The sequence below is a fragment of the Actinia tenebrosa genome, unplaced genomic scaffold, assembly GCF_029948245.1.
Source record: "Actinia tenebrosa isolate PJP-AT-01 unplaced genomic scaffold, QUT_ActTen_1.0 PGA_scaffold3__52_contigs__length_22856419, whole genome shotgun sequence".
Lineage (NCBI taxonomy): Eukaryota > Metazoa > Cnidaria > Anthozoa > Actiniaria > Actiniidae > Actinia > Actinia tenebrosa.
The window spans coordinates 21,001,939-21,015,706 of NW_028292580.1; the positions used below are offsets into that span (position 1 = coordinate 21,001,939).

The 13,768-nt window shown below is 37.0% G+C and overlaps 1 protein-coding gene across 1 annotated transcript; it reads left to right on the forward strand.

The window, feature by feature from the left end:
* Window positions 1-8: 8 nt before the first annotated feature.
* On the forward strand, window positions 9-11,253 carry LOC116297663 (uncharacterized). Its single transcript, XM_031705936.2, has 16 exons — window positions 9-190; window positions 390-598; window positions 705-767; window positions 1,208-1,312; window positions 2,802-3,107; window positions 3,593-3,675; window positions 4,027-4,244; window positions 4,956-4,990; window positions 5,071-5,189; window positions 5,778-5,899; window positions 6,318-6,409; window positions 6,911-7,542; window positions 7,903-7,930; window positions 8,090-8,151; window positions 9,334-9,628; window positions 10,291-11,253. The coding sequence occupies exons 2-16, from the start codon at window positions 514-516 to the stop codon at window positions 10,860-10,862; spliced, it is 2,817 nt and encodes a 938-aa protein (XP_031561796.2). The 5' UTR covers window positions 9-190; window positions 390-513; the 3' UTR covers window positions 10,863-11,253.
* The last annotated feature ends 2,515 nt before the right edge of the window (window positions 11,254-13,768 follow it).

A 13,768-nucleotide genomic window follows, 5' to 3' on the forward strand; every position in this document is an offset into this window, starting at 1 on the left:
CGGCGTAGGTCGCAAAATTAACACAATCATGGCGATGTTTTGTATCAGAAAGTTTTCAACGATTCCAGTATTTGCATAGTCATGTTGCTACCTTTCTAGCATCCAGAGAGAGAATAACACAAATCAGCTCAATCAAAGGAAGTCTGAGTCTCAGTAGTGCGATTTAATCGAAAACTTTATTTTTGAAGAGGTGAGTTTCAAGATGGCCGCCACTCGGGGGGAAGTTTTTGCGAGATTTCTATCAGTCCAATAAGACTTTTGATTATTTTGGACACTTTAATCTTCGCTATAAAGAACGAAGATACGAGAATCGAGGTCAAAACGGCTTTGGAAAATGACATGGCCTTTATTTTGCAAACTCTGACACTATTATTTTGACATTTTGAAAGGTCGGAACGACTTCGGATGCTTTAATAAAGAGGTCACGAAGATCCGAGGAGTTCCGTCGGTTTCCGAATGTGACGTCAGAAAAACAGAGGAGAAAGCAACATCTAAATCAGGAATGAAGTAGTAATGGCGAAAATTCACTGTCATTCCCTACTTTCGGGGAGCTCTTGGAGTTCCTTCGAAGGGGAATCATCCGAAGAAGAGGCAGAAGGTAAATATGGTCTTCCAGCTACCAATTTGTCAAGTTAGATTTGTCAAAAAGTGCGAATTTGTCGTAGTATTCATGGGATAATGTTGTGTTATTTTTCGGTGTTTAGCCATGGAAGTGGACGAAAACAATACTTTTGGTCCCAGTGAAGCCACACGTTTGCGGTGTGAAGGTAAGAAAATGGCTCTCGTCAACTATTCTTGGATGCGATTTTCCAAGCGAAATGTATAAAAAAGTTTTTTGTTCCGTGATTGTCAAGATTGAGTATTTTTTCCGAGATCATCACAGGTTGATCGTCCAAAACCATTACCCCTGTATGTCCATGGGCTCATGGTTTGAACGAGCTTTATCTGTAGTACCATCATATATAGTAAAAGTGCACCTTCAAGGGTGCCTCTATACCCCCCATCATCTAAATACCATTAACCCTTAAACAGATTGATTTTTTTTCTACAAATAGAGCTCATTTAAACCCACGATTTCATTGTTTGCGCTTTGTAAAAATTTTTTAGAAAAGGTTTATTAGATTTCGATCACTGAGTAAGCTTATTGAAAAAACTTATACACCAATGAATTATAGAAAGGAGTTACATTGAATTTCTCTCCACACAGATATGAATTTGTATGGTTTATGTCCTGCACAAGAAGAAGTTCGTTTGGTAATTTGTAAAGAATGCAAAAGAGTAGTCAAAGTTTCTACATTTTCAAGGCATTGTGGTGAGTTTTTTTGGCATTGACTTGAGAATTCCTCAACCCTAGCCTTAAGCACTAGAAAAAAAACAAACGTGTAAAAATACTTCCGTTCGTAACTACTTCATTGATTTATTTATTGTTTGATGCAAAGTAAAAATATTCATATTTCAGTGTTATCAATAATGCTTGAAATTATAGTGTAAAGTGGGAAATTATTTTTTTGGGGGATAATTGACCTGACAGTTTATTGTGAGACCCAAATTGATGATACCAGTATATTAAAGGTAATTGCTATCAGTTAGCAACTCTTAAGGTGGCTTCTTACTAAAATGGTTATTTAAACTCAAAAAGCCTAAGATGTAGAACTTAAGTAAAAGAGTTGTGTTTGTTTTATTAAATTTTGACCTTTGGGAAACAAAAACACAACTTTTTTTTATAGATTTGACCTTTTATAAAGGCAAATGATTAAAATTTGTACACAACCATTCTTTCTGATATGTTAATCTTTCTAAATGTACATTGAAGATATGAATAATTAAGAAGTTTATTGTTGTTTACATGGGTTCAGAAATGAAACAAACTATCAAATTTTGTTACATTTGTGACCTAATTTGTACTAAGGTGATTTCTTTTTTATCTTATTTACTTCGTATTGATGATAGATTTAGAGGTGTGAGAGAATAGTGACACAAGACCTCAATTACATGTGGCCTCTGTCCTTGTTAAAGAATACATATGGCAATTTAGTATAATCCTGCTAATAATCTATCACAAATTGCCGCACTCTGATTGGCTGGCCTACTAGTGGGCTATTAGCGATAGACTACTATTAGCAAAAAGTGCCAGTTTTGAAAACCTTCAAAATTTCAACCTATTTGTATCCATTTATTTGACCAATTAGTAGGTTTAGACCTCTCGCCCTCATGGTCTAAAAGTCAGTAGCATCATGGGCTATTGACTCATAGACCACTCTGGCTGTGGGCCTAATTGTTTAATATACTAGCATTTTGTAACAAAATAATAAGTATGAAGCAAAAAATATAGGAAAAAAACAATTATATAGAGCAATTTATTGACTTTAATGGCATACATGTTTACAGTAGCAGACCTAGGAGTGGTTCCATGGAACCCTTGGAACCCCCCTTTGTGAGATCTGGTGAATCTAATCATGTTGTTTATGTTCATTAGTATAAATATGGAATCCACTTTGTGAAGCTGATCATGCTAGCTTTCTGCATGGCGGCAATTTTGGAGCCCCACTTTTTAAAATTTCTTGATCTGCCACTGAATTACAATATGCTAACTATAACATTATAAAATAGATTGGTTTTCTTGGTTTTTTTGTTTCATTAAACCCAACAAAACTGTTACATTTTAATAAACACATTTCAGTAGCAGTAACTGTGAAGTGTGTCACCCTCATACAATACAATGTGCTTTGTTTATACCATAGATTACAATGATACAAAAAAAATACTTCTTGCATATCTTAGTGGTTATCTATATATTATAGCGCTCTTACATCAAAAAGTCATTCCACCACCAACCCCATCGCCAGAACTCGTAGAAGACAGTACGACAGTAGAAATCCTTCTTGAGTCGGAACCTAAGACCTCTAGTCCCAGCCAGGCAGCAATTAAAATTGAAAAGCTTGAAATTGAGGACAGTTCAGTGAAAATAGAAGAAGTTCCACTAACAGTCCCCAAAGCAAACCATGCCATCATTTCCAAGAAAATCCAAAATGCAGTACATAATGCAGCCATGAAAAAGTCTTCAAGTACTAACAGGAAATCACCTAGAAAGATTATACCAACAAGAGGTGAGTTAGAATATAACTTAGAAGGATACACCTAACAGTGGTATAAATGTATTGAATGAAAAAGAGGACTGTGATGTGTAGGTTCTTGGCTTCTGTCAATCAAATCTTCAACTGTAGTCTTAATAAAGGGGTTAAAATAAGGGCTGGTAAGTGGCTGGTTATGATAGGCCAAAATAGTTTTAGCTTAGTTATACTTCGTATCTGGGTCAACGTTACTGGTCAAAATGTCTCCTGCAAAGGCAAAGATTTGAACAGACAAGTTATAATTCTGAGCAGACATTGCCCGATGACCGGCTGTTGTTTTAAGCCCTGTTAATAAGTAATTATTTCAATGATAAAAGCCAAATTTAAGACAATTTTGGTTTGTTTTGGCTGGAAATCATGAAAATAGGATTAAAGTGATGACACAATACAATTTCCCATACATTTTGTAAAACATGAAGAAAAACATGTTTGAGTTAGTCTGTATAAATTTATGGTTACAGAAAGGGAGTTTGATGCCGATAAACACTGTGGTGTATGGGTTGAGGAACAGAAGAAGAGATGTACTAGATCATTGACTTGCAAGGTAATGTTGAAAGATTGTGTAAGCATAAATTAGAGAATAAAGTTCATAGTTATTAATTCCACATTCTTAATGGTTGGGAGCACGTGCATTATGAGAGCACACAGCATGCATCTGCACACACCCTCATTCATGTCAAAATAATGGTTTATTTAATTGTATTTTATAAAAGAAATAAAAAACTTGCTTGCCGTGCTGTGTGGAGTTATAAAACACTTGGGGATTGACAGAACACTTGTAGTTGGTTTATTCATTCAGCTTTGTTGCTTCACTTTAACCCTACTCCTACAATCGTCTTATGATTGCCTTAATATTTAGGCATTTTAATCATTTATTATTGGTTTTGTTCTTCAGACTCATGCGTTATCTTTAAGACGTGCGGTACCTGGTCGACGGAAAAAATTTGATGAGCTTTTAGCAGAGCACAAAGCAAGAGCGAACTGTGAGAAAGAGCAACAGCAGCAAAATCTTGCAGCTCTCAAGCTACTAGAATCAAAGAACACAGACAAAAACAGTGTGCTGAAGGGAAATGGTTTGATAACGGAGCAGACATCAAAGCCATCAAATGACAAGTAGGTGGATTGAAAAATAATCTATAATAATAAATATATTTGCCACTGTTTTCATTGCAACAGCTTAATAGTCAGTAAACTATCATCAATCAAGTGAATTATTCTTGTGTACCTTTTTTACACTGAAGTAAAGCATTTTTCATATAAGTGGCAAACATTGTATTACCTTACAGCATATAAATGGTATTTCATGTTGTGACACTGAAATGGCTTCCCACAGTTTTCCTATCCATTATATTATTGCAAGGCTTAGCTACAAGCATGTACATGGTATGAAATGTTGTAACACTGAGATGGGTCCCCACTGTTTTCCTATCTCTTAACCAATCATGAGGCTTAGCTACAGCTTGTACATGGTACTGTATGACATGTTGTAACACTGAAATGGCCTCCCATTAGTGAATTATTCTTGTGTACCTTTTTTACACTGAAGATTTATTGTATAAACAGTCTATTTCCCATTACCTGTCATGAGAGTTTGTTTAGATTAATGTGTAGCAAGGAACAGTGGTAAAGCATTTTTCATATGTGGCATGCATTGTATTACCTTACAGCATATACCGTAAATGGTATTTCATGTTGTAACACTGAAATGGCTTCCCACTGTTTTCCTATCTCTTATCCACACAATAACCCCCTTATCAGGAATTATAAAGAACATACTTCAAGGCTGAGAACTCACATTTTATTCCTGTCTTTTATTTCTCATAGAAATTCTCATACTCTGCGGTTAAATTCCAGCGAAGGTAAGAACAAGATTGGAGCTTATCTAAGTCATGAAATATAATTTTGTGTATATAAAGAAGTCATTATATTATTTTATTAGTTTCAGAAGACACATCTGGTGTTCCACAGAAGAATAATGATGGAGAGAGTGATGGAATAGATGATGCTGTATCTTACAATGACCTTACATCTTTAAACTACCATCCAAAACCCTTGGCGGTAAGTAAGGAATGACTGGATAAAAACAATTTACACTCAAATCCATAAGAACGACATTTTATATTAAGCTTCTTTGAGAAAATGTAACAGATAACTAATATGCCTGAAATAGCTGTACACTCTGTTATAAGCAATGCAAAAAAGAGTGTAAATTGTCGGTATTCTGGTGTATGTACTGTATCCATCTATGCATCCAATATTCTACCCAACCACAGGTCTGCCCATTGCTCCATCCACCCATTCTGCCTTTCCTCTCTCCTTTCATCCATCCTTCTTTCCCACTCTCTATTTTACCATCCATCCATCCATCTTTTCTTTTTGCCACCCTAGTTCTTCCTTCCTTCCGTCTCTTGATTACTTCCATCTATTGTTCCATCTTTCCTTCCTTTCTCGTTTCATTCCAGATCCGTCCACCTCTCCTTCCTACTATCCATCCTTCCATCGATCCTCTCCCTTTCCCTCATCCATCCATCTATTCATCTATCCTTCCTCACCTCTGCATTTACACATGTGTGTATAATAATCTTAATAATATTATTATCTAGATCATAATTGTTCCATATGCCTAAAACTTAAACTTTGTTTCAGACTTGTACATTTGGAGGCAGGAAAGTTGGTCATGGTGCAGTAATCTTCAACAGGAGGCAGGATCACTTACGCTGTGCAATGTTGGCTATGGTAGAAAGGTGCTTAAACCCATCACAACAAAGGTACACAATAGTAAGAGACTTTTCTGGCTTGGGCTTACATTTCTTGTCTTGGTAGCCTCCACAACTTAATACCAGGGCTCAAATCATGGTCAGTCGAATGAAAAAATCACTGGCCAAAATATTGGCACGGTACCATTGGCACTTGTCTGGCCAAATGCTGGTCATATTTGCTGGTCACATGTTGTTCAGTCCAATGTGGCTGGTCATCATGTGCGGCCATTGAATAACCAGTCAATGGACAATGCCTGACAAGAATCAGCACTTGTCTGGCCAAATGCATCTTAGACTTTATGGTCCTCTTAACTGGTCACATTGAACAGTCACATGTTGATGTGTCAAGCCACTGTGTCCATCCATTAAGTAGGCATTATTTATAACCCTCTATTAATGTTTTCCTTATTTTATTTACCTTTTATAGACACCCTTCAGGAAGACCAGGAGCTGCAGCGATTCTTCACAGGCCATCAATCAAAACCATAGCACAATCAAGTAATCATGGATTGTTCAAAGGTCTTACGAAAATCTTACCTATAGTTTTTCCTTGTATCATTATTATTAATATTCCAAAGTACAGAGAGTTCATTAAAATTTCAAGTAGGCAGATGGTTTACTTAATTGGGCAGGCTGTATCAAAACTAAAAACCTTCATTATCATGTGAAATTGGGACATAAATACCTTGTAAAATGGCAAAAGTAGGCAGATCAAAAAGAGAAAATAGACATTGCCATCTTCTAATGAAATCCCTGAAGTGTACCTTAATATAACTAAAGGACTCCGGATCAGCATGGAAATCGAGCAGATGAAATGGGAATCAGAATAAAAGTGGGAGAGATGAGTATTGAAATTATGTAGAGAACGTGAGCAATGATATTCCCTCCCTCTCTCTCCCCTAAAGTCCCTGCCTCTCGGCAGTAACACTGCACTGTCATTTGCAAGGTCATTGTTTACCATGAAAAACTAAAAACTATAGATTCAACAAAGATTTAAAGTTTTGTTCTAACTTTTTTTAGGGTCTTCAACATTGGGAGAAAAAAAGAATCATCTAGGATCGGGCAGAAATTTGTCCAATTTTTTGAAAGCTCCTCCGCCACCCAGAAATAGATCTATGAAACATAACAATGTACTCCATAGCAATCATTCAGTGAAACACTCAGTCGACACCTCTACTGGTTTTGCTACTTCTAGGACAAGTAATAGTAAAAATGTTATGGATTCTTCAACCAGTAATATTACGGCTGCAGCAAGTGAAGGGAGTGGTTTTCTTAAACCTGACGCTAGCAGTCAGGCCATAAGTGATATTGGAAACATTATTGCAAGTATTGATGGAAACGTTTCAAATGGACAACCAGTTGTAATAAGTCAAACCCAAGGAATTAATTCACGGACAACTTCTGGAAACCTTCCTTCTGGTGTTAGTGTGAGCTTGGACTCAAATTCGTGCTCTAATCTCGGGGCTAATAGTGATGTGTCTATGACTGGAACAAGAACTGCTTATACAACAGTTTATACAACTATTAATAACAGCAGTAGTGTAAATACAACACAGGGGGGAAATGTTAAAGAAATATTACCAGCACCTTTGAGCAGCAAAGTTAATGGTGTTTCAGGTGGAACAGTCTCTCCTTCAAATGCTGTGGTTCAGGTAAAACTTGAATTTTGGATTCCATTTGATGTGGATGTTTTCTGGAAAAAATCTGTACTCCAGACACTTCCCACCCATCGGAAATTCAAATCCCCTCCAGGGCTTAAATAACGTTAGGACATCGTCAGACAATGTCCTCCCAAAATTGAAACTTGCCCATAAAAGAAAGAGAATCACAGGAAAATCTATATATATTTTTTCATCATCTTAGTTTTGTTTTTTCCTCTGGCAAAATGGCCACATATCGTCAAACTAGTCCATTCCTATCCCATTCCATGGGGAACTATACTGCAGAAATGAAGGGCAATGAATCTTGTCAATATAATAATATTTTTTCTCTCTCTCTTATGTATCTCAAAGATTGCAGGTCAACTGGACCCAAGTTTAGGTAAGTGCATGACTATAAATGACGACATGCACCTTTAACTATTCTGAATGTTATACAGTGTATTTCTGTAAGGAAGTATTCTTATTTTACCAGGGAAGAGGATGGTGGGATTAATCTTTCTAGATATTTATTATACATTTGGGCTAATCATCATTGTAGGTAAAGTTGCAGTTACAAGCACAGGTACACAAAGAGAGAGCCCTGTATTTTTTACGACTCAGGTTAGTATTGTAAGCAAAATGTGCATTACCATTCAAAAACTCATGAATAATTCATAAGCCTTTGGTCCAATTGGAGCCACCATACACGTCACGTGCATGGACCTTTATACCTGATAAAGTCCTCTTCATTAGTATTCTTTATATAAAGAATACTAATGAGGATGAAACTTTATATTAAAGACTCATCCTTATTAGTATTCTTTATACAAAGAATACTAATGTGGACAACCTTATCAGAATAAAGGTGAATCCAAGTTTAGATGAAGATCTAGAGCCTCATAAAGGTCAGTCTCACGTACAATCATTGACGACCCATAAATTATCATCGACTAGTGCCCCTGTCTTGAGTTCGGCATGTTGTCTTCAACTTGTGGGAGCCTTTTTTGCACTTACTGCGCATGGCAGTGACGTACAAACCTCACTGCACATGAAATTGCAGTACAAACGACTATCAAAGTATAAAAGTCAATGTTTGCGAGGTATATGGTGGCTCTACTTCAACCAAAAGTTTGTGAATTATACTTAAAGTTTTTGAAGCCATTTAATAAACTCGCAGATCGTGTTTTATTGGGTCTAAAACCACTCAGCTATGCCTCGTGGTTTAAACCCGACAAAACACTCCTGCTCGTTTATTAAACGCTACATAAACTTTTAATATGAGGACAGTGGTGGTGGTGGTGATGATGACGATGGTGGTGGTGGTGGTGTTGATGATGGTGGTGATGGTGATGATGATGATGATGGTAGTGGTGATGATGACGATGATGGTTGTGGTGGTGGTGGTGGTGGTGATGGTGATGATGATGATGATGGTAGTGGTGATGATGATGATGGTATTGGTGATGAAGATGATGATGGTGGTGATGGTGATGATGATGATGATGGTGGTGATGAAGATGATGATGGTGATGATGATGATGATGATGGTGGTTGTGATGATGGTGATGGTGATGATGAAGATGGTTAGTGGTGGTGGTGGTGTTGATGGTGATGAAGATGATGATGGTGTTGGTGTGGTGGTGTTGGTGATGATGATGAGGATGGTTAGTGGTGGTCATGTTGATGGTGATGTTCTTCTCCTAACACTTCATGGCCAACCGCTGCTTGCTTTATAACTGCACACAGCATGCAAGGGCATTTTCTATTTCTTCAATTTAACTCATCTTTTTTCTGTCATTCTAGAATTCTGGTAATGTACAAATGGCGACTTCTTTACCAAATGGCACTGGTCCCTCCCCTCCCCCAATAGTAACAAGTGTCAAGGGATACCCCCTTAGTTTTGTTATACAGGGAAGTTCAGGGAACAAGGCTGGTACGGCAGTAGCTGCAGTTGCTAATCAAGCTGCTGTCGGCTTTACAAAAGGACATAGTTTGGTGTTTAATAATATGGGAATGGCACAAATGCAGCAGCAGTCGGGACATATTATTGCACAACAGCCTACTTCACCTTTAAAGCAGCAGCAAGTACAACAAAAGGGTGAGCTAAAATTGAAAATTTTTTTTGGCTGGCTGGCACTTTAAATTGATATATTCCTATTTACAGCACACAACACTCAACTCACACATTGATTTTTATGGAATGTGGGGGAGGGGGGGGGGGGGAGTGGAGAACCCAGATAAAAGCTCTTGTGGCAAGGGAAAGAATTCCCTCTTGCAGAGCCTATTTTCCTTTTGTTTTGGTTGAGAGAGAAAAATTGACTCTGCCGATGAAGGATGTTATTTCTGCCTTGCATGCGTGGTGTAACTTAGCAATGCTGTCATGATTTTTACAGCCGATCTCATCAGACAATGTTTGGCGCCACGATGTGTTACATTTGCTCACGCACACTACATATAATCAGTTAATAACCGGTTTTAAAACTGGTTTTGTTCGTCCACAATTGTTGACGGCGGTATATCAAAGGAAACGCTCTACATCAGCAGAGTCTCCTTCCTCCCTGCCTGAAAGAAGGGAGAGAAAGAGAAGAGAGAGAAAGAGAAGAGAGACTCTGCTAGCAGGGAAGAGAAAGAACAACAAGTCAAAAAAGCTCAACACACATAAGGGTTTAAACCACTGCTTTGAGAGACAATAGACAGCGTTGTAGAAGCTCATGCCAACCATGTCATTTGTGACAACTAATGGAAGATTTTAATTTTCAGGTAAAGTTCTTTTGCGAGCAAACTCGTACCCCAGGGCAAATAACAAGACGTGCGGTTCACAAGGAAAGATACCACAATCAGCATCATCTCAGCAGCAACAGCAACAACTCTCACCAGGACAAGTGCCGTCACAACAAAAGACAATCATCGTCACAAGTCCACCTCCAGGACAACAGAATTTGTATTTGAACCACCAGCATATCCCAAACACTTCACAGCCTATTGTACAACTCAAGCAACAAGTGGAACAGCAACAACAACAATTACAACAAATCACTTTACAACAACAACTTCAGCAACAACAACTCCAACAACAGCAGTTACAACAACACAAACAAATAAACTCTCAGTTTGTGAAACAACAACTACCTATTCAGCCACGCCTTGCTCCGGCACCTCATCCTCCATCGCAGTCATTGATAACCCAACAACAGATAAGTGGTCAAAATATTGTTATTAAAGCTGCAGACCAGCCATTGAAGAGCCCTCCGAACTCTGTCTTTGTAACTACGGACTCACACCAAAACATACAAACTGCAGTAAATCACAAGCCTCAATCAAATGTTGCTTGATGCTCCAGGATTTTGAATATTTTTTGATGTATTTGTATGAGTTAATGCTTGTTTTGATAAAGAATTTATCACTGAAATCTTCTTACTATCCTACCTCTCAGTGAACGGCTGTGCACATATATAAATATATATCTAACTATTAATATTTCACTTCCAATGAACTTCTTACAAGAATACACATCACAGGATTTGAACATAATTCCATCAATCTGTGAACATTTTCTAATCACAATAAGAATTTGTCAAGGTTCTATTTATATCATAATATACAAAATGCAGCATGCTTTTTCGTCTATAATATTAATATTAAAGGCCTGATTTTTCAGGGAACAACTATTATTCCATCTGCTACTGTTCTACTGCACTCAAAATTGCCGGGGGGGGGGGGGGGTACTCCACCAGGATTTGGGTAGGGGTGTTCCGGTGGGATTCTGAAAGGGGAAAGGGGTACCCTGTTTATGACCAAAGAAATTAAATTTGTAGACCCTGTTTATGACAAAAGGTATGATTAATTGCACTGGGTTCCTGTTTCGATTATCATGCCAGCTCACGTATCGCTTTTTGAAAACCATAGTAACCAGTTTCGGTCGACACAAAAGGAGAAACCCTGAATATGACAGGGAACTCAGGAAACAAATTGGAACTTGAGTGAAATTGCATACCCTGTTTATGACAAGAAGCTTGAAAAAGCATACCCTGTTCAGCGGATCACCCCCGTATAGTCCATGTATGGGAGTACCCCCCCCCCCCCCCCCCTGGGCAAAATTGTCTAAACAGTCCAGGGAAATTTATACATTATGTTTTACATTGCATGGCTAGCTTAAAAGTCATCTGGGTAAACATTTCTTAATAGAATGAGGATAGGGCTAGATTTCCCCCAACCTTACTAATCAGCTTCATATTCTTAATACTGATAAATGTAATTTATAATATGCTATTTTTAAGTGCCAAAATACCAAAACTTGACAAATCACCTACCATGTATCATGATCGTGCATAGGTCAATCAAATCTCTATATAAATTAATACCACAAAAATATAAATATATGCAAGTGATATTTATATAACTTAATAACTCAATTAAAATAGTCTCAAATGCACTCTCATGGAATTAGATATATCATGTACATATTTTATAGTGCAATTAGTTTTATTTCAATTTTCTTAGATTTTCTGCTATTTACAGTCTCTTCGTGGCAAAGCACAAATTATTTTTTAAATTTCTCATTATATAAAACTTCTTGGAGCTAATGTTAGAAGATTATAATTTTTGTTAATATATTAATATTCAGTGGCGGATCCAGGGGGGGTCGAAGGGGTCCACACAACCCCACTTGAAGGTTTGATCTTTTAGGTAATAGAAATATGTCTTATGTAAATCTTAATAAAAAAATATTAGTAGTTTTGCGTTGGGTCGTGTCATTATAGCTTGGTCCGTTACTAGATAGTAAATTAGGTGATTTGAGCCAATTTTTTTGTCAAACATCGACTAAACAAAAAGGAATTATACACAGTTTAAGAAACGTAACCCCGCTTTGAAAAATCCTGGATCCGCCACTGATAGTAAGACTAATCTGTTCAATGATCAATCTGGTTTTTTTTTTCAAGAATACTTTTGTCTTAGATGGGGTCAAAGTTTTCAAATCCATACAGGCACATCCCTATCACTGACTTCATACGATCATACAGTATATTCCACATCATTATGCTGCCATGCAACACGTTTTCACAGCTTTACACACTTTAGCTACTCTTTAACTTTTAATAACCAAATGACTTGCCGAGGACATGCAATGTAATACATGTACAATACAATTTATTTTTTCTATGCAAATCAAAGCACTTTTCAAATTAATATTCTTATCAAAACACTTGTTACAAATGAATAATATTACTTGCCCAATAATAAAATTCTCACATAACTATAAATATTAGGGGGCTTTCATTTATTAGCATAGAGGGATTGACAAAAACATTTTCTGGAGGAAGATGATATTATGCAATTTTGGAAAGCTCTGTTACCAAAAGTTCTTTTCTGAGATAACAAACCTGGTGCATTGTGGTCTAGCTTGGGTACAAACTTCTTGTTCATTATGTGGTGTTTGTATGAAAGCTATTATTAAACTCAGAAAAGACCTGTGGAGTATCAAATTTTTGGGAAAATATTGCAGGGGGAGGGGAAGGTGGAATTAAAATTTTGCCAACTCCCAGTTGAGTGAGTGAATAACATATTGAAGTAATGCCCTAGAGTTATTTTGCTAACCCCTCCCTTTGTCCAAATAAATAAAAGCCCCTGAATTTGGTTATTGGCAGTAGGTATGACTTCCATCTTTCGATGACTTGTATACCAACCATGAGTGCAATCTGATTGCCTGTACATGCAGTCTAGTCCTTTTATTGTGCGAATGACCATCTCCTCTTATACAAATAAATACAATAAGATCCAAAAAATAAATGATAAATGATAAAATGTTTGTCAAGAAATGGCATTTATAACTAAGATTAGTAGAAAAACGAACTTGCCCTTTTGAGGTCCTAGCAACGGACCTGCATGTCATAACAAAGCTGCTTGAAGTGCTTGTTCTGAAAGTTGCTGGGAGTTTTAGAGTTTGATGTATCTTTGAAGTGTACTTTGGTCTCTTTATATCAGTCTTTTTTACAGTAATATCACTGGAAGTAATACCATGTTATCCCAGCAGACTATGTCAATCCCTTGGGTATTCATTAATTCTTTGTCTACTAGCCTGTTTGCAGCCTGACATTAACCTGCACCAGAGTTAAAAGTCACCCTGCATGTAATCTATTGTTTATTAAAGCAACACTTAAGAAAATGCATCTAGTTCATTGATATTGGCAAAGAAATATTGTTTCTCGGGGAATATGGCAATGGTTTGAAATGGGAAAAC

What these genes read in the sequence shown, in the direction of transcription:
- LOC116297663 (XM_031705936.2), top strand. Translation starts at nt 514, where the DNA reads ATGGCGAAAATTCACTGTCATTCCCTACTTTCGGGGAGCTCTTGGAGT. An exon ending in TCAAAGCCATCAAATGACAA is followed by an intron (nt 4,245 to 4,955) that starts GTAGGTGGATTG and finishes TATTTCTCATAG; the next exon opens with AAATTCTCATACTCTGCGGT. An exon ending in GCGGTTAAATTCCAGCGAAG is followed by an intron (nt 4,991 to 5,070) that starts GTAAGAACAAGA and finishes TTATTTTATTAG; the next exon opens with TTTCAGAAGACACATCTGGT.